This window comes from Pelodiscus sinensis, chromosome 8 (genome assembly GCF_049634645.1).
Source record: "Pelodiscus sinensis isolate JC-2024 chromosome 8, ASM4963464v1, whole genome shotgun sequence".
Lineage (NCBI taxonomy): Eukaryota > Metazoa > Chordata > Testudines > Trionychidae > Pelodiscus > Pelodiscus sinensis.
The window spans coordinates 14,458,503-14,478,112 of record NC_134718.1 but is presented as its reverse complement, the minus strand read 5'-3'; the positions used below and the strand labels follow the sequence as shown (position 1 = coordinate 14,478,112).

Genomic DNA, 19,610 nt, shown 5'->3' with positions numbered 1-19,610 from the left:
TTGACTGGAGGGGGTTTCCTCGGGGACATATAAACAATCTTGTTTCAGGGGATATCATTGCGTTCCCACTTCAGAGCAATTTTTCTTACTACCTTTGCCACTTTCCAGTGTTTGGGAGTAAGAGAAGTTTTGCCTCTAAGATCCGAGGAACTAATTTTTTCCCCCCAAAGGAGACTTCAAAGCAAGCAGGATTAGTGTGTCATTTGTGAACTTTAAGAGCTCAGTGAGGGTCAGAGAAAGTCACAGAGCTCAGGGCTGCTTGGCTGTTCTGAGCACACTGAAAAGGTATACTTAAGGACAAATTACACTTTTATTAGACAGAATGGAGAAACAACGGTATTAGTTTGTCAAATGTGAACAAACAAGGCCAGGTGTCTTGGGTTCCTGGGGAATGGTTTGCTTAGTGGTATTCAGCCAGCTGACACAGCTCTAAGTGTTTATGTCCATTGACATTTCAAAGCAATTGAAAAAAAAAGTAAGCAATTTACTAATTGCAAGCAATTATCTTCTTCAGGCACTTTTCCATGTGGGATGAAAACTTTTAATGGGCCAAATTCCCAGGAGGTGTAAGTCAAGGTATTGGCATTGCTATCAACAGAGCTATGCCAGCTGAAGATCTAGCCCTTTATTTATAAAGTCGTGCTGTTCATAATGAACCAAAACTGCAGTCCCCACCCCCACTGAAATAATGGCTGTAAATAATGATGTGCCTCTAAAGCACAGAAGAGTGCCAAATCACCACATATGGGAACAACAAACACTCCTACAACCCCATAGAAAGGAAAGCATTACACTACAGGTGACACTATTAATCTTAGTTATAATAGTTGTATCCCATGTAATACAGTCATATTTAAGGCTCTGTCTACACTACACATTACAGTTCATATAACGTATATCACTCAGGAGTCTGAATAATCCACACCTGTGATCTAAGTAAATTATACTGACCTAAGTATTAGCAGAGACAGCAACATAGCTACTGTCTCTCCTGGAGGCAGGAGGTATTAAGCAGGTGAGAGAGCTCTCTCTCTCTCTCTTCTAGGCTTAGCACTTCTTCACCAGATGCATAAATATAGTGTAAACCTAGCCTAAGTGTTGGCTTTGCAACAATAAAAGTGTTTGATAAAACTGTAAACCCACATGGTGAGAAGTCGGAAATACTAGTTGACCACACTTGGAGAATCCATTATGGAACATCAGTTGGCCAAAGTCTTTGCTGATTGTTTTTCCCATGCCCACCAAGAGGGGATGTGCCCAAGTACTTGTCCCATCATAGCTTCAATGCAGGGTGAAGGCAATAAAAATCCCTATTGAGAAAACACTTATCGCTATGCTGCTTGGAACTGGGAAAGGGTAATATTTCTAGGCATAAGCAAGAGATCCTGCATCTGCTTAGATTGGGCTAGTGCTAAATGGCACAGAAAGCTTACACATTGCAGCAGTTTTTATTACACTTTGGAACCTAAGGCACTGTGGCATGTTTGCCTGTTTTAACCTTGTAAAAAACTCTCATTTCTTTTTCTTAATTAATTAATCTTTAGTTAGTTTATTACAGGATTGGCTGGTTGTGAGTCTTGAGGTACGGGACCATTTATTACAAGGGCAAGGTTTGTCACCTGGAAGATGGGAGTATCCAAAGGGACTGTCTGAGAGTCCATGGTTAGGCTGCTATAGTGCTTATGAAGTTCACACTCATTGCTTGGTTGTTGAAATCTAAGCATAGAACTCATTGCCAATTTAGGATTTGTCCCATGTGTCTTGAGGTTGGCACTCACACTTCTGAGTTACTCCAGCCAACATGACACTACCCTTTAGGACCATTTGATACATTAATTGGGTATGTATTCATTCTAACCCCATCCCTCTCTCTGCAGTCTCTGCAACAAGTGGTCTTTCCCTCCCACCTACTCTATCAGACACAAAACCAGTAAATCCACGGCCAGCTTTCTACCGAAGTAAGATGTCCAGGGCATTATCCCCATTCAACGCCCCAAACAGCTCCATGTGTGAAGGACAGATAGATTCTCCCAATAGCTCTTTTGTATCACCAAGGGAGTTTTGGGCAGGGGATTTGTCTGATCTCTTTCCAAAGAATAGTGTCAACAAAGTAGTGAAGAAAACAATAGAATCCAGAGCAAAACTTTGCTGGGGGAAATTTTGGCTGGTGATAAAAGTACTTTAAAAAACCCAGACAAACCAATAAACAAAACAAACACACCCGTCAAGCACAGAAGGAGCTTTGTTTTGTTTGTCAGAGGTGGACGCTACATGCAGTTGTAATAATCCATATAGCCCATGTGTCACATCACACCCTGGCTGATGGCTGGTAAAAACAGCACCTTCTGCTGTGGTCCCTTCATATTTCACAAGCTAACCAGGAAGGTGCTGAGTCAACACTTAAGTAGAACTTGGTTGCAAACAGCCAAGAAACACCCTCTGTGCTGCAACAAATTAGGCTGGTGATTAGCAGATAGCTATATTTGCACTGGCCTGGTTTCTATTGGAAAATGTGTGTGCTAAGTAAAGCTGTCAACCCAAGAGGCAAGCTCGCAACTCTGTACAAAGTATTTTGCCCTGATGATGATAGTGCTGTTGCAACCACGTCTAAATAATGTTCATTCTCAGCTCAGGTCTGTTTCTAATGTTTTTGGCTAGTGCAGATGAGAAGGACTTGCAAAATAGCTCAAGTTACTAGTATTCCTCCCACCATTGTTACTGAAGGAGCAATGTGCTTTCATGGTTAAATTAGCCCTTGGTGTGCATACGGAGGGTAAAAGAAAGCAAAGCTGGGTTGCTTAAGCAGATGTGCCAGTTACACGTGGCCTACTGTTTAAATTACATGTGGTATCAAAGCACTAGTGCAGTCTGTGCCAGATGCTTACTGATTCCCAGCTCTGCCTTCCTGTTTTTCCCTTTGATTTTCCATACCCTCTGCTCCTGGTTTCCTGCCCCCCTCCTTTTTTCCTCCCCCCCCCCCCTTTATTTATTTTGGGTCTGCACATCCTAAACTCAAAACTCCAGTCATCTGAAGAAGTGGGTTGTGCCTATGATACCATCTACATTTTTTGTTAGTCTATAAAGTGCTACCAGACCATTTGTTATGTCAAGACTGGTGCTCCAGTATGGTGTTATGGTGTACTGAGGTCATACCCTAGAGATGACCTAAGTTTTATAGCTCATGACTATTTTTGGTTATGAAAGATCTTGTGGCACCGTTTTTTAGGAATTGACCTTGCTCTCTTAGCTAAAGCCCCATGCAGGTGATCATACTTTGCCCGTCTATATTCTCTTCAAGTTTCACGGGAGACAGTGATTTGCATCATGTTCTAAATGGCGCGGTAGTGCTCCTATGCACTGTTTACAATTGCTAGAATCGTAGGGTTAGAAGGGACCACAAGAGCCAAGAGGCAGGATTGATGGAGTCTAAACTCTCCAAAAGAGATGACGATCCAACCTCCTTTGGAAGGCTTCCGACAAGAAGTTTCCACAACTTCCCTTCCATGTTATAAGATCATGAGCTTTAAATGCTCAGATTTACAGCATCTGAGAATCTAGCCTGCTGTGTTTAACTCAAGAAGGGGCTGCTTATGAATATACTGGGATCCCCTCAGCATGTAAGGGGCTAAATGAAATGTAAGTTATTCTTTTCATTAGTGCCTCGGATCTATCCTGCAAGGCCACTTATCTGTGGAAAATATCAGACCTAGATGCTATTTCTTGGCAAATAGCCTAAATAAAGATAGCCCAGTAAAAGCTGAGCTAATTGGTTAAGTGAGGAAAGTACCACTTTTCTAACAATAAAATACCAACATTTGTACAGGTATAGAATAGGGATACCCTCAGTGCTATGGCACAGCAGAAATTAGGCAGCTGATTGCCATCACAGCTGACAAGGCAGTTGGATACAAAAGGTCCTCTCTTTGTGCTCAGTTATTGATCAGAACTATTCGGTAGCATTCCTAAATTAATGCAACTAAGAGAGTGCACCAAACTCATCCATGATGAAACCACTGAGTTCAACATAGTTACATCATCCTGGATAATTCCGATCCTAAACCCCAGGAAAAACTTACTTATCACATGCCTGAGTCCTGCTGTCACACTGTCTGGAGTAGCCCACAACCAATCTGCACCCCAAATTGACTGCATACGTCATTTGCCCTGAGTGGCTCAGTGCAGATGCAGGACAAGCACTTTATCTCAATCAATGCGTCTTCTCGAGTTTGGTGAGTTCCGCAGTTAGAGAGATTTACAATGCAACCGATCGCTATAACTTCACGCCATTCGCTACAGAGGCTAAGTGAGATCAATACAAGCAGCACCCTACAGATATTTTATAAAGTCTCAACACTGAACGGACTTTTATCAATGGATACTGATGTTAGCGCACTGGTAAGCAAGATTGGCTGCCAGCTGTGCCTTTGTAAGTGTTCAGTAGGGTCTGGAGCCTTGGCATGAAAGAGCACCTGGCCTGCCAGCATCACACCTACACATGTTAATTACTGGGCACTAGGGATGTTAATTTTGACTAATCAGCTAAGCAACGTGTTGATGGAATTTCCATCCACTAGTCAATAAGGGGGAGGAGCTCTCTATCCCGCTACCCCCAGCTTTTCTACATTTCAAAGGGAGAGGAGCAGCAGTTGGGACTGGCGCAAGCGGGCCTGTTTCAATCCCCGCTCGCGCCGTTTCCCTGCTGCCCTCTGCAAAGATGATGCCGGGGGGGGAAACCAGCTTTTAAGCCATCTCCCTTCAGCACCAGCTCCTGCTCCCCCTCCCTCCTTGCTGCCTCTTTCTGGTAGAGGCAGCAAGAGGGGAGGGGAAAAGTGACCAGTCAAGTTCCTACTCAACTACCCAATAAGCATTTCCTTATTGAGTAGTCGACTAGTCGCTTCCATCCCTACTGGGTATAGAGCCTAATGCTGCAAGGCACCAAGCACGCCGGTTTGATCCAACACAGTGACTAAGCACATGCTTAACTCTAAACCCATGAGAAATTCACATTACGTCACAAGGAGCCCTTCGCACGCTTCCAGGTAAGCGTGAGTTCAAGCGCTTCTCTCAACCAAGTCAGAGTGCTTAATCGCTTACAGCACTGCAGGCACAGCGATTGCACCATGAATAGTGACACACAGTTCAATGGGACTACTCATTGCTAACAGGGGCAGCCCGTGAGCCGCCGATTGCACGTTCCGCCTGGGGTGGCAGCTGCTGCAGCCCAGCGCGGGCCACTCCTGATTTCTAAACACTGCAGGTGGTAGTATCCACAGAATCACACCCAGTGTCTGGTCCTGATTCAGGAAAGCCTTAGGCACATGCCTTACCCTAAATGCTGTCCTGAGCAAAGTCCCCTCTAATTTTTTCCAATCCATGTGCAGAATAAATTTTGTTGTGTGGACTAAGGCATGAGCAGATGTGCACCACCAGTAGAAACACATCCTTCTGGCTGTGGGTGCTCTGCTAATCAGCTGGGTGGCATTTGAATCTCTCCTGTGTGACAGCCCAAGCACTCAGTTTACAGGGAATTCTGGTCCCAAGTAGAGATACTTTCCTAAGTGGGGGCTTTAACTTTCTCTTCTTTCCTGAAGACTTTTGGTTCAAATCATGAGTTTGTCTATACAGCTAGTAAGTAGCTAAGTGGGGTGTCAGTATACCTTGTACTAGTGTGCCACACACTAACTGGCCATGAAGACTCTGCTGTGACACACTAGAAACTCCCTATTGCATCCTGATCTATTCCTGTTTCAAAGTGGATTAGATCAAAGCACAATAGGGGATTTCTACTGCCCAGCCTCAGCCTTGAATGGACTTATATAGATGAACCTTGAGTTGCTCAGAAATGATACAAGTATGAAAATCTGATAGAACAAAACCTAGTTTTTCAGCGTCATATTTATCTTTCAGCATTAAAGTCCCTCCACCTGTTTTAATTCTTTTTTTCTAAAAAGCAATGGAAATATTTGTTAATATGCATTTCATTTTGCAGATATTTCATAACAAAAAACTAGCAGGCACCTCAAGTAGCCAGGCAGCTGGTTCATATCTGTTAATATTTCCTTGTGAAATGGGGAGCAGACGAAGAAGCAGCCATTAAAAGAATCATACCACTGTTACTTTTTGCACTATAGCTGAAGAATTCTGCTCTCACCTGGAGGGCCAGTCTGCTTGTTATGCAACCTTCTTCAACAAAAACAGCTGCAGCAAGTGATCACAGTAAAAAATAGTGCCCATGCTCTCATAGCATTGTGAATTAGCATAAGATTAATGCTGGTAATTGGCTCTCTTATTTGTCCATTGCAAAAGGTGCATAAAAGAGTAGCTGTCCTTAAGTTGCAAAAATAGAGAAGTCAACACTTAGACTCTGGCACCATAAATTAAATGCATCCCTGCTTAAGAAGCACTAAGAAAGGCAAGATTAGTATCGGCAAAAGGAAACAGGGATCATCATTCACTGTGATAAGTGAAAATATAATTTATCTAGTCCAGCCAACTTTACAGTCCAATGAAATGCCAAGGGGGGATAAAAGCTAACTAAAAAGGGGGAGTTGTGATGCAAGATGTTTTGAAATTAAACACATCAGCAAAACTGACCACAAGTTCAATTTCCCAAATAAAAATGCTTCACAATGATGAAACTTTAATGGCATTTGTCTTTTTATTCCCCTTTTCAGAGACTGTTTTAAACATCGTCTGGTCATCAGCACAGAAGGATGATTAATAAGGTATTAAATATTTTAAACTTGTTAAAGTGGGCTTGTTAACCAATCTGCATCTCATTCCATTCCCTGAATCATTCATGAAAGGGCCATTTCTTCAGGATTTCACAGATTACTGTCACATATGAATAGTTTATTGATTCACCCTTATCACTGCAGCCTGGTTTTTTTCCCTAATTTGTTTCTTGTAGTGAGAGGTAAATAAAGCCATATTTTTAATGCTACATGCCACTTTCCTACCTTAGCATTTTATTATTTTTAAATGGACTTAGTGTAAATATTGGATTTGGTGGTCATGAAAGGAAGAAAAGGAGTAGAAGTTACGACCTGGACGTGCCAGAGAATATAAAGGTAAGACTGACCAAGATTGCCATTTGGTGAGGCAGTATAGTCTTTATTGTTTTTAAGCAAACCTACAAAACTAGATGCAAGTGTTACCTTTTAAAAGAAAATCAGATCAGGGATTAAGAGAATTCTTTATAAACATCTAGAGCACAGATTTGTTATATTTCAGGATGCCAGTCCTGAGGTCAGATCCATACAGGCTGAGTCCTGAGCCAACACAGAGCCCTCTGAAGTTAATTTACCTGCCAATGTTAGCAAGGTTCACACCTGAGTGCAGGATCCGGCCCCCATGTTAATAGAACAATGTGTGTAACTGATTGTAGGGGATGCTATTAGCACCTCCTACAATAAGATACTAGTGCAAAAGCATTTTCATCTTTAACCATGCATCTTCACCAGCTGAAGTATTCACCTTTGGGGCTGAACATTTTCTTTTGAAGAAGGCTTCCGGTTTAAAGAAATGTTGCTGTTTTTCAGCACAATCCCTTTGGATGTTTTTGAGTTATGAGAGAGTAAAAAAAACAAGTACACTTTTCCCCACTGTCAACTTTAATCGCATACTTTCCTGAACAGGCCTAGAAAAAAAAAACACCTCTGAAGTTTGGAATTTGAAAGTGAAAGGAGTCCGGGATGGTATCTGGCCCTAGTTAGTCCAGCATACGTCTTGAGGGGCTTCCAACCTTACAGCATGCTGCAGTATTTTTGTTATGGATTGTGGGATACTAGAGGAATTGTGGGAGCAAGGGTCAATTGCTCCACTGATTTCAGATTTGCATCAATTTATGCGAGGCCAGAATCTGGCGCCATTACTTCAGAACTCTACCAGAAGCTCCTAATAGACTAATTAATTGTCTCTAACAGCATGGAGCTATGTTGGCTGACCAGTGAAGCAGTCACGAGGCTACTTGTTACCTTGCTTGGCACGGGGCCTCTGATATAGAAGAGGGCACTAAGTTTGCAGGGCTCGTTCCATTCTATCTGAGTGAAGTGCAACACTATTCTAGAAGCGGCCAGTGTAGTCTGAGTGGCCACTTGTGATGTGAGCAAGATCATATGGGTCTTAGTTCAAGAGGGCTTTGCTTTCCAAGACACAGAAGAAGAGATGCACAAATAATAGTTATTCTGCTTGCAGTGTATACTTTACTGCCACTCAAAAGTTAGGGTGTAATTATTATACACCAACATAAGATTAAGGGCCTAATTCTTTCCTCTTTAAAGGTAAGGGCAGGTATAAATCCAAGTTAATTGCACCAAAACTAAAGGATATGCTCATATCATGTTCCACTTACGTATCAGCAGTGCTTCTACCCTAGCAGTACACAAGTTGGCCAACTGAAATTAGTGATCTGCCTTGGCTATGAGTAGCACAGTCTTGGTACCATAGAATCATAGAACATTGGAACTGGAAGGGACCTCACGGCAGGACCAAGGACCAAGCAGCATCTAGAATATTTCTACAGGTGCCAATTCCAAGTGAAAATGAGGGTTGGGCAGCTGCTGTCTACAGATCTCCTGAGCTCCAAAGAATTTCAATGTGGCACCTCACGCAGACCAGCCATTCCTGCACCCCCACAATATGCATATCAGCCCTAACTCCAAGTGGAATGAACATGGGGAATTTATCTTCCGGCAAAAGCCGGTTATATTTTCCACCAGTCCTTCTCCACCGTTTTCTCTTATGAATGTGTCAGGAGGTAGCATTTTTTCATGAAAAATAGGAATAAAAAAAAAAAGAACAACATGAATTAAATACAAAATGACAGGAAATAAAGACTAAAAACTCGTGTATGCTTAAAAAACTTAGATTGACCTTTCTACATCACTCAGTGAAAAAAAAAAATCATGCCCCAAGTACTGTAGTTAGGATAATATAATTCTCAGTGTAGATGCTAAGGATGTTAAGTATTGAGTAAATGACTAATTGGGTACTCGATACAATTTCTGTCGAGTACATGATTAGTTGATAAGGGGCCACTGCAGCTCTGCAGCCTAAATGTAGTAGGAACCGGGTGTGCAGGCAACCCAGCTCCTACTACATTTAAACTGCAGAGCGGCAGCAGGGGTAGGTCTGGGACCTGGCATTTTTAAGCTGGCACCCCTCCTCCCCAGCATTGGCTCCTGCTTCACCCCTCCTTTTGCTGTCTCTGATATAAAGGCAGCAAGGGGGAGGGAATATGAGTAGTCAACTCAACAACCCTATAAGTCCAGGCTTATCGGGTAGTTAACTATTCGACTACTCTTTTATATCTCTACTCTTTTACATCCCTAGATGCAGCTAGGACAATGGAAGAATTCTTCTGTCAACCTTGCTACCATCTCTCGGGGAGATGATTTAGCTTGACCAAGAGAAAATCCCCTTGCACTGATTACAAAAACCACCTAGTTCGGATGAGTCTACACTTTAGCATTATAGTAGCCTAGCTGTAGTACAGCTGTGCCCCAAGTGTTAAACAGCTGTTAAGAATTGACCATGTGGAAGATGTTATAGAAAAAGGCAACTAAAATTAATAAAATTAATCAAAGGGCCTTCTTCCATCAGAGTCAGTTGCACTTTTCCCTGTTTATTTAAATTGGAGTGCCTCATTATTATTAAAGAAAAAATAATGAAAGCATTTTGAAATTAACTGCATGCATTAACTACTTGCCAAATAATAGCCACTGAAAACATTTTTCAACAAATTTTGACATCTTCAAAAACAATTCTGCAAGTCTGTTTCCCCCTCCCATTATTATTCATCCATTGTCCATAGAACTGTAACCAATTCTGTGAATTTGCAACACAGTTTAAAATTGTACTAATTAATACAATGTGCTATTTGTACAATCCAGGAGAAAAAAAGAGTGCTTAAAGTTGATAGGAGTTGTGAAGCTATACAGGGAAAGTGATAAAGACAATTGCATGCAAACCTTTAATTCCTCCTGAATTTTTTCCTCCATCAGTTTGGCTGCTTTTCGATCTTCTGTTTCTATTTTCCATTTTTCTGCCACTATTTTGGCTTTCTCCTTAGCCATAGCATCCCGGAATTTCTTTGTAATTTCAGCCTCTTTTTGCTTCCTTCAGAAAAGAATTTGAAAAAACAAAAAGTTGTAGAGACTGTTCTATAGGAAGTGAGAAAAAACTACTGAGTAAACAAAATGCAGATCCTTATTTTTAATCAATGAAACTAAGGTTCATTTAAGAGTCAACAAAAATGCACAAAGAAACAAAGAATTTAAAATGTATTAAATAAATGGGGTACAATAAGCCTAATTCTGAGCATGTAGTCAGATGACAGACATTTTCAGTCTTCAAAAGTGACTCAAAATAGCATCTTCTAAAATCAGAAATCTGTTCATTGGATGTCTTTGGTTCAAATCAGATCTATTTCATTTTCTCATGAAAACCAGATATTTTTTGTCAGTAATGCACAGCCAAAGTGGCAATGGAATAGTTATCTGAAATGTATTCTGCTTCAAACAGAACTATATGCTAAATTCCAGTGACAAAAGATTTGCTTCTTATAGTGTCACTAGTAATCGAGCACAGATTAATGTCTGAGTCCCAAGTTAAATATTCAGTATCCACATTTAAAAGTGGTATATTTTAACTTAAGAACATTTAATAGAAAGGATAAATAAGAAATTACACCATCTTGTTCCAATCCCTTTTTGGAGCATTACCTCAAAAATCGAGGTCTACATGGGACCTCATCTCTCAATGCCATTGGGCATCGACATGACTTCGGACCAATTCCAAACCTGTCATAAGCCCCATTGGAAACACAGATATGGACACTTTCATTGTCAATTACTCAATGGCTCAGAGTAGAGTAAAATGCAAATAAGCTACTCAGTAAATAAGCTTTACGTGTCAAACTTCAGTCCAAAATTTGTGTCCTCACTAAAGCAGCTATTTATGATTTGTCATCCAAAAGCAGATTGCAAACTAAAAAACAAACTAACCAAACAGGTAGATGGGCAGGTCATGATCAGACCAACCCTAATTTCAACATTGTTCCCACCACAAAGGGGCGTTTTCCCATTAAATAATTCTAAATTATTTTAAAAACACAGATTTTTTTTATTCCAGTTTTTCAGTTAGTGTGTCATTGTGTCACACCGGCCATCAATTCAGATTCACAGCCTCACCATAATTCTTCGGCCTCCTTCTGTGCTTGCTGCCTGGCTCGTTCTGCCATTAGCTCCTCAGAAATCAGTTCATACGGCTTGTCACCCGGGGAGTCTCCCATAATCCAGACCCACACCTCACCATCACTTCCATGCAACCATTGCACACGTTTGCCATTACCTGTAACAACCACCAAAACAAACAAGGAAAGGGCTAATTAAGCAGAATGAGGTATAGAGTTAAATTCACCAAGTAAAGGCGAAGGAAAAGGTTGAATTGAGCCCATACATGGTATGCTCTTCTTACACTGTAAGTACTATAGGGCAGGAATAGCATGCTGTATAGTGCTCAGTTTGTGCCTTTAGATGCTGACGTAATAGAAATAATCACAAAAATCGCCATGCGGTTTATTAGAGTATGCTGCAGCGTATGATGGAGGTTTTCCTGACAGAGCTGCAATGATAAATAGGGCCAGGTTACATGTGTTTTACCTGGCTTTCGACAGAGCTATCCATCTCCTCAATCTGCGAGAGCACATAGAAAGTTAACCCTGTTAAAAAAAGGTTGTAAACAGGCATCATCCTGATTAGTGTCCTAACATGTAATTAGCGTGGTAGCTGAAAGAAGTCAAATCTCTCTGCTATTCCGAGACTCCTGCTGCTTATATGTGAATTTAGCAGGCTCAGAACACAACACAGACAGCTCCGCCTTTGGAGTGTTTCTTGAGGTTTCCTGCATCTATGGCCTGTTGATATATTCCATGTTAATACACAGTCATATGAACCAAAAAATCTTCATCCCTAGAGAATGTCTTTAGAAATTGCTCTCTCTTTTTCCAAAGATGTAGGTCTCTCTTCCAGCCCCACACACACCAGATATTTCACCTCTCAAACAGATCCGTATAATGTATGAGTTGGCACAACACTTAGAACGATATACACATCAATCTACCAGGCTGCAAGACTATAGCATAATCTACCCATTTGACAATTTTAAGCATCAGCAATAGTTGGACAGCCCCTCCACAGTATGTCCACTTTTCAGCTAATTCAGCTTGAGCTCCATATGTCTTTTGTTTATTTTTTTCTTTAGAACAAGCAGAACAGCTTTTTTCACTTCTAGAGGTAAAATTTAGATGGTAGGTAGAAGTGCCTCCCCTGCAAATCTGCCCTCCAACCAATATCGGCAATACTCCTCACAATGTGCAATCTTATCAGAAAGTCTTGTAGTTACTCTAAGAGCAGCATCCAAAAAGACAATGTGATGAGTGGGCAGCAAAAAAAATAAGTAACTCTAAGTCTGAAATGGAATTATTGCCTCACAGTATTTGCAGCTCACAAGTCAAGCAAAGAGAAGGCTCTAGTCGTTTAGATCCCAAAATAAGATCAATGCTAAGACCAAGGCAGGAAAACTGCCAATAGTGAGGCACTCACTCAGGAGAACGTTCAATTCCTTCTTCCACCACAAACTCTCCTGTGTGACCCGGCCAAGTCATTTAAAATCTCTGTGACTGTCCCCCATCTGGTAAATAGTGAGTCACGTTCTCCCCAGCTTCACAATACCGTTATAAGGTAAAATTACATTGGAAACTGTGGGGAAGTGCTCAGATAATATTGAGAGGCCATATAAAGCACTTATGAGTTTAACTAGCATTCTAGACGTGAAATTTCCTTCCCTGCTTTATCTTTACAAGCTGAATTTGCCTGCTTTGGCAATCAGGAAATAGTTGCCTATAAAAGATATGGTTCTAGTTCAAAAAATTAAATGAAAAATGTGTTTAATTTTGTTTTGATATTTCCCATCATATATGACACTTTTCCTGGAAAAAAAAAGTTTTCGACAAAACCCCTTTTTCAATGAGAATTTTTCGACCAGAGAAAGACCCTAATCAAATGATCTTAAAACCTAAATAGAGAGAACAGAGAATTACTAAAATCGGAAGTATTATTACTCCCATTTTGACAAGTATCAGAGAGGTAGCTGTGTTTGTATCTGCAAGAGTCCTATGGCACCTTTCTGTTGGTCTTTAAGGTGCCGAAGGACCTTTAAGGTGCCAAAGTGCCATGTTACAGCTTTGGATCTAAGGCAAAGAGAGTATAAATGACTAGCTCAAGTATATATAGGAATTCTGGGGCCGACTCAGGAATTCATCTCAAGTCTGAGTCCCAGTCCACTGTCTTCACCACAAAGTAAACCCACACTTCATGTATTTCATGGATTTCAGGAAGGCGGATTTTGGTAAGCTCAGAAAGCTGATTGGTAAGGTCCCATGGGAATCGAGACTGAGGGGAAAAACAACTGAGGAGAGTTGGCAGTTTTTCAAAGGGACATTGTTAAGGGCCCAAAAGCAAGCTATTCCAATGTGTCGGGAAAAATAGAAAATATGGCAAAAGACCACATTGGCTTAACCACGAGATCTTGCATGATCTAAAAATAAAAAAGGAGTCATATAAAAAATGGAAAGTAGGACAAATTACAAAGGATAAATATAGGCAAACAGCACAGGAATGCAGGGGCAAGATTAGAAAGACAAAGGCACAGAATGAGCTCAAACTAGCTACGGGAATAAAGGGAAACAAGAAGACTTTTTATAAATACATTAGAAGCAAAAGGAAGACCAAGAAGAGGGTAGGCCCACTGCTCAGTGAGGAGGGAGAAACAGTAACAGGAAACTTGGAAATGGCAGAGATGCTCAATGACTTCTTTGTTTCGGTCTTCACCGAGAAGTCTGTAGGAATGCCTAACATAGGCTATGTCTAGACTGCAGGCTTCTTTCGAAAGAGGCTCTTTCGAAAGATCGCGTCTAGACTGCAGGCGGATCTTTCGAAAGAGAAATCCGCTTTTTCGAAAGAGAGCACCCAGCGAGTCTGGATGCTCTCTTTCGAAGACGGCCTCTTTACATTGAAGAACGCCTTCTTTCGAAAGAGGACCTTTCGAAGGAAGGCGTTCTTCCTCGTGAAACGAGGTTTACCGCCATCGAAAGAAAAGCCGCGTTCTTTCGAAATAATTTCGAAAGACCGCGGCTTGAGTCTGGACGCAGGGGAAGTTTTTTCAGGAAAAGGCTACTTTTCCCGAAAAAACCCCTGAGTCTGGACACGGCCATAGTGAATGCTATTGGGAAGGGGGTAGTTTTAGAAGGTAAAATAAAAAAAGAACAAGTTAAAAATCACCTAGAAAAATTAGATACCTGCAAGTCACGAGGGCCTGATGAAATGCATCCTAGAATACTCAAGGAGCTGATAAAGAAGGTATCTGAGCCTCTAGATATTATCTTTGGAAAATCATGGGAGACAGGAGAGATTCCAGAGGACTGGAAAAGGGCAAATATAGTGCCCATATATAAAAAGGGAAATAAGAACAACCCAGGAAACTACAGACCAGTTAGTTTAAATTCAGTGCTAGGGAAGATAATGGAGCAAGTAATTAAGGAAATCATCTGTAAACACTTGGAAAGTGGCAGGGTGATAGGGAACAGCCAGCATGGATTTGTAAAGAACAAATCATGTCAAACCAATCTGATAGCTTTCTTTAATAGGATAACGAGTCTTGTGCATAAGGGAGAAGCGGTGGATGTGGTATACCTAGACTTTAGTAAGGCGTTTGATACGGTCTTGCATGATATTCTTATCAATAAACTAGGTAAATACAACTTAGATGGGGCTACTATAAGGTGGGTGCATAGCTGGCTGGATAATCGTACTCAGAGAGTAGTTATTAATGGTTCACAATCCTGCTGGAAAGGCATAAAAAGTGGGGTTCCGCAGGGATCTGTTTTGGGACCTGCTCTGTTCAATATCTTCATCAACGATTTAGATATTAGTATAGAAAGTACGCTTATTAAGTTTGCAGATGATACCAAGCTGGGAGGGGTTGCACCTAATCTGGAGGATAGGGTCATAATTCAAAATGATCTGGACAAATTGGAGAAATGGTCTGAGGTAAATAGGATGAAGTTTAATAAAGACAAATGCAAAGTGATCCACTTAGGAAGGAACAATCAGTTTCACACATACAGAATGGGTAGTGACTGTCTGGGAAGGAGTATGGCAGAAAGGAATCTAGGGGTTATAGTGGACCACAAGTTGAATATGAGTCAGCAGTGTGATGCTGTTGCAAAGAAAGCAAACTTGATTCTGGGATGCATTAATAGGTGTGTTGTGCGCAAGACATGAGAAGTCATTCTTCCGCTCTACTCTGAGCTGGTTAGGCCTCAATTGGAGTATTGTGTTCAGTTCTGGGCACTGCATTTCAAGAAAGATGTGGAGAAATTGGAGAGGGTCCAGAGAAGAGCAACGAGAATGATTAAAGGTAGCTGCAGCGGCACAGGAGCTAAGCAAACAGAGCTGTAAACAGGGGAGTTTTAGTGGGAGTTTGTAAGGGGAGTTTGGATATTGGAACTTGTTTGGAGTTTGTTTTTGCTGTGGAGAGGGTGTTCTGGTTTGTTTTTGTGTTCCACGGACTAATAGGCTTTTGGTGAGAAAGTAGATAAAACACAGAGGCAGTAGTGGCCATGGCCCAAGTAGTAGAGAACACAAAGAGGATGATTGGATGTGGTAGCTGCGGTATGTACATGATTCTGGAGGGGGTACCTGAAAGGAGTTTTGTTTGCATGAAGAGCCGCCTGATAGAGCTGATGGAAGAAAAGATCCGAGGACTGGAGATGCAGGTGGAAACTCTGGTCGAGTTTAGAAGGGGGTTTGAGCAGATGATGGGGCAAAGGCATGATGTGGCTGAAGGGGAAAGCTTAGATATGCAGATGGAAGCAGGATCAAGGGCCTCAGAGGGGGACTGCTGGGCGAAGAAAATGGACAGTGGAAGCATGTGACTCAGAGGACCAGGCAGAGGAAAAGATGGGTCAGTGAAGGAAAAATAGAGCTCAAGAACAGGTATGTGGAGTTGGAAAATGAAGAAGGGGTACAGCAGGTAGATGGAAGGATAAGGAGGAAGAGAAGAGTGGCTAGTCCCATAGATAAAAGGGAAGACTTAATGGAGACAATACCAATAATGAGCATTAGGATTACAAGGGAAAATAGGAATGGCAAGGACTTGCAGCCAGAGGAAGCTAGAGATAGACCAGAGAATTTCACTGTCACTAGGAAAAGGCAGGTCTATGTGATTGGGGACTCCTTATTGAGAAGAATAGATAGGTCTGTAACCAGAGCTGATCCAGAGAATAGAAGGGCGTGCTGTCTGCTAGGTGCTAAGATACGAGATGTGGAACTGAGGTTGAAGAGGATTATTAAGGGAGCAGGAAGGAATCCATTGATCATCCTTCATGTAGGAACAAATGATATGGCTAGATTCTCACTGGAACGAATTAAGGGAGACTATGCTAGGCTGGGGAGGATGCTCAAGGAAATTGAGGCTCAGGTGATCTTTAGTGGGATTCTGCCTGTTCCTAGAGAAGGGCAACTAAGATGTGACAGGATTATGATGATCAATAGATGGCTTAGGCAGTGGTGCTATAAGGAGGGCTTTGGGATGTATGGTCACTGGGAGGCATTTATGGACAAAGGACTGTTCTCTAGAGATGGACTTCACCTAATTAAGGAGGGAAATAGACTTCTAGGATGGAGGCTGGCTCAACTTATTGAGAGCTTTAAACTAGGAATTTGGGGGAGACGGTTGGGAGATGCCCAGGTAATCTACGCCAGATTTTAACACTGAGAGGGAGGAAAACGAAGTAAGAAAGGATATAGCTGGGGGTAGGAGAATGAACATGAGGAAGGGTGGGGTGGATACTAGTCTAATAGGTCATATTGGAGGTATAATGTCTGTGCCAAATTGGGTAAAGAATGTGAATGAGGCCAAACAGCAAAAATTAAGATGTTTGTACACCAATGCGAGGAGCCTCGGTAACAAAAAGGAGGAACTAGAGCTATTGGTCCAGGAAGTGAAACCAGATATTATAGGAATAACAGAAACATGGTGGAATACTAGGCATGACTGGAGTACAGGTATTGAAGGGTATGTGCTGTTTAGGAAAGACAGAAATAAGGGTAAAGGTGGTGGAGTCACATTGTATATCAAAGATGAGGTAGATTGTAAAGAAATAAAAAGTGATGGAATGGAGAAGACAGAGTCCATTTGGGCAAAAATCACATTGGGGAAGAAAACTATCAGATCCTCCCCTGGGATAGTGCTTGGGGTGTGTTACAGACCACCAGGATCCAATTTGGATATGGATAGAGACCTCTTTAATGTTTTTAATGAAGTAAATACTCATGGAAACTGTGTAATCATGGGAGATTTCAACTTTCCAGATATAGACTGGAGAACAAGTGCTAGTAATAGTAATAGGGCTCAGATTTTCCTAGATGTGATAGCTGATGAATTCCTTCATCAAGTAGTTGCTGAACCAACAAGGGGGGATGCTATTTTAGATTTGGTTTTGGTGAGTAGCAAGGACCTCATAGATGAAATGGTTGTAGGAGACAACCTTGGCTCGAGTGATCATGAGCTAATTCAGTTTAAATTAAATGGAAGGATAAACAAAAATAAATCTGAGACTAGGGTTTTTGATTTCAAAAGGGCTAACTTTAGTAAATTAAGGAAATTCGTTAGAGAAGTTGAATGGACTAAAGAAATTATGGATCTTAAAGTGGAGGAGGCCTGGAATTATTTTAAGTTAAAGTTGCAGAAGCTGTCAGAAGCCTGTATCCCTAGAAAAGGGGAAAAAATTATAGGGAGATGTGTTAGACCAAGCTGGATGAGCAAGCATCTCAGAGAGGTGATTAAGAAAAAGCAGAAAGCATAGAAGGAGTGGAAAATGGGAGGGATCAGTAAAGAAACCTACCTTATTGAGGTTAGAGCATGTTGGGATAAAGTGAGAAAGGCTAAAAGTCAGGTAGAGTTGGACCTTGCAAAGGGAATTAAAACCAATAGTAAACGGTTTTATAGCTATATAAATAGGAAAAAAACAAAAAAAGAAGAAGTAGGACCGCTAATTACTAAGGATGGAGTGGAGGTTACGGATAATCTAGGAATGGCCCAATATTTGAACAAATACTTTGCTTCAGTCTTTAATGAGGCTAATGAAGAGCTTAGGGATAATGGTAAGTTAACAAATGGGACTAAGGATATGGAGGTAGATATTACCATATCCGAGGTAAAAGCCAAACTTGAACAGCTTAATGGGAGTAAATCGGGGGGCCCAGATAATCTTCATCCAAGAATATTAAAGGAACTGGCATATGAACTTGCAAGTCCAATAGCAAAACATTTTAATAAATCTCTAAACTCAGGGGTTGTACCATTTGACTGGAGAATTGCTAAAATAGTTCCAATTTTTAAGAAAGGGAAAAAAAGCGACCCGGGTAACTATAGGCCTGTTAGTTTGACATCTGTAGTATGTAAGATCCTGGAAAAAATTTTGAAGGAGAAAGTAGTTAGAGACATTGAGGCTAATGGCAATTGGGACAAATTACAACATGGTTTTACAAAAGGTAGATCGTGCCAAACCAACCTGATCTCCTTTTTTGAGAAAGTAACAGATTTTTTAGATGAAGGAAATGCAGTGGATCTAATCTACCTCGACTTTAGTAAGACATTTGATACAGTACCACATGGGGAATTATTGGTTAAATTGGAAAAGATAGGGATTAATATGAAAGTTGAGAGGTGGATAAGCAACTGGTTAAAGGGGAGACTACAGCGGGTCATACTGAAAGGTGAACTGTCAGGTTGGAGGAAGGTTACTAACGGAGTTCCTCAGGGATCAGTTTTGGGGCCAATTTTATTTAATCTTTTTATTGCTGATCTTGGCACCAAAAGTGGAAGTGTCCTAATAAAATTTGCGGATGACACAAAGTTGACAGCTAGTGCCAATTCAGAAAAGGATCGGGATATCATACAGGAAGATCTGGATGATCTTGTAAATTGGAGTGATAGCAATAGGATGAAATTTAATAGTGAGAAGAGTAAGGTTATGCAATTAGGGATTAATAACAAGAATTTTAGTTATATGCCGGGGACACATCAGTTGGAAGTAACGGAGGAGGAGAAGGACCTCAGAGTCCTGGTTGATTATAGAATGACTATGAGCCGCCATTGTGACATGGCCGTGAAAAAGGCTAATACGGTCTTGGGATGTATTAGGCGAGGTATTTCCAGTAGGGATAAGGAGGTGTTAGTGCCAATATACAAGGCATTGGTGAGACCCCATTTGGAATACTGTGTGCAGTTCTGGTCTCCCATGTTTAAGAAGGATGAATTCAAACTGGAACAGGTACAAAGAAGGGCCACTAGAATGATCCGAGGAATGGAAAACCTGTCTTATGAAAGGAGACTCAAGGAGCTTGGCTTGTTTACTTTAACCAAAAGAAGGCTGAGGGGAGACATGATTGCACTTTTTAAATATATTAGAGGGATAAATACCAGGGAGGGAGAGGAATTATTTAAGTTTAATACCAATGTGGACACAAGAACAAATGGATATA

The 19,610-nt window shown here is 41.2% G+C and overlaps 1 protein-coding gene across 1 annotated transcript in view; it reads right to left on the bottom strand.

Moving 5' to 3' along the window:
• Positions 1–19,610, bottom strand: part of SH2D4B (SH2 domain containing 4B) — a 119,065-nt gene that overhangs the window by 73,179 nt on the left and 26,276 nt on the right. Inside the window, exons 2-3 of the mRNA XM_075934799.1 lie at positions 11,193–11,352; positions 9,972–10,119 (exon numbers count right to left, since the gene is read on the bottom strand). Of these exons, the coding sequence (XP_075790914.1) occupies positions 9,972–10,119; positions 11,193–11,293 (249 nt within the window). The 5' untranslated portion in view covers positions 11,294–11,352. The remainder of the gene's footprint in view (positions 1–9,971; positions 10,120–11,192; positions 11,353–19,610) is intronic.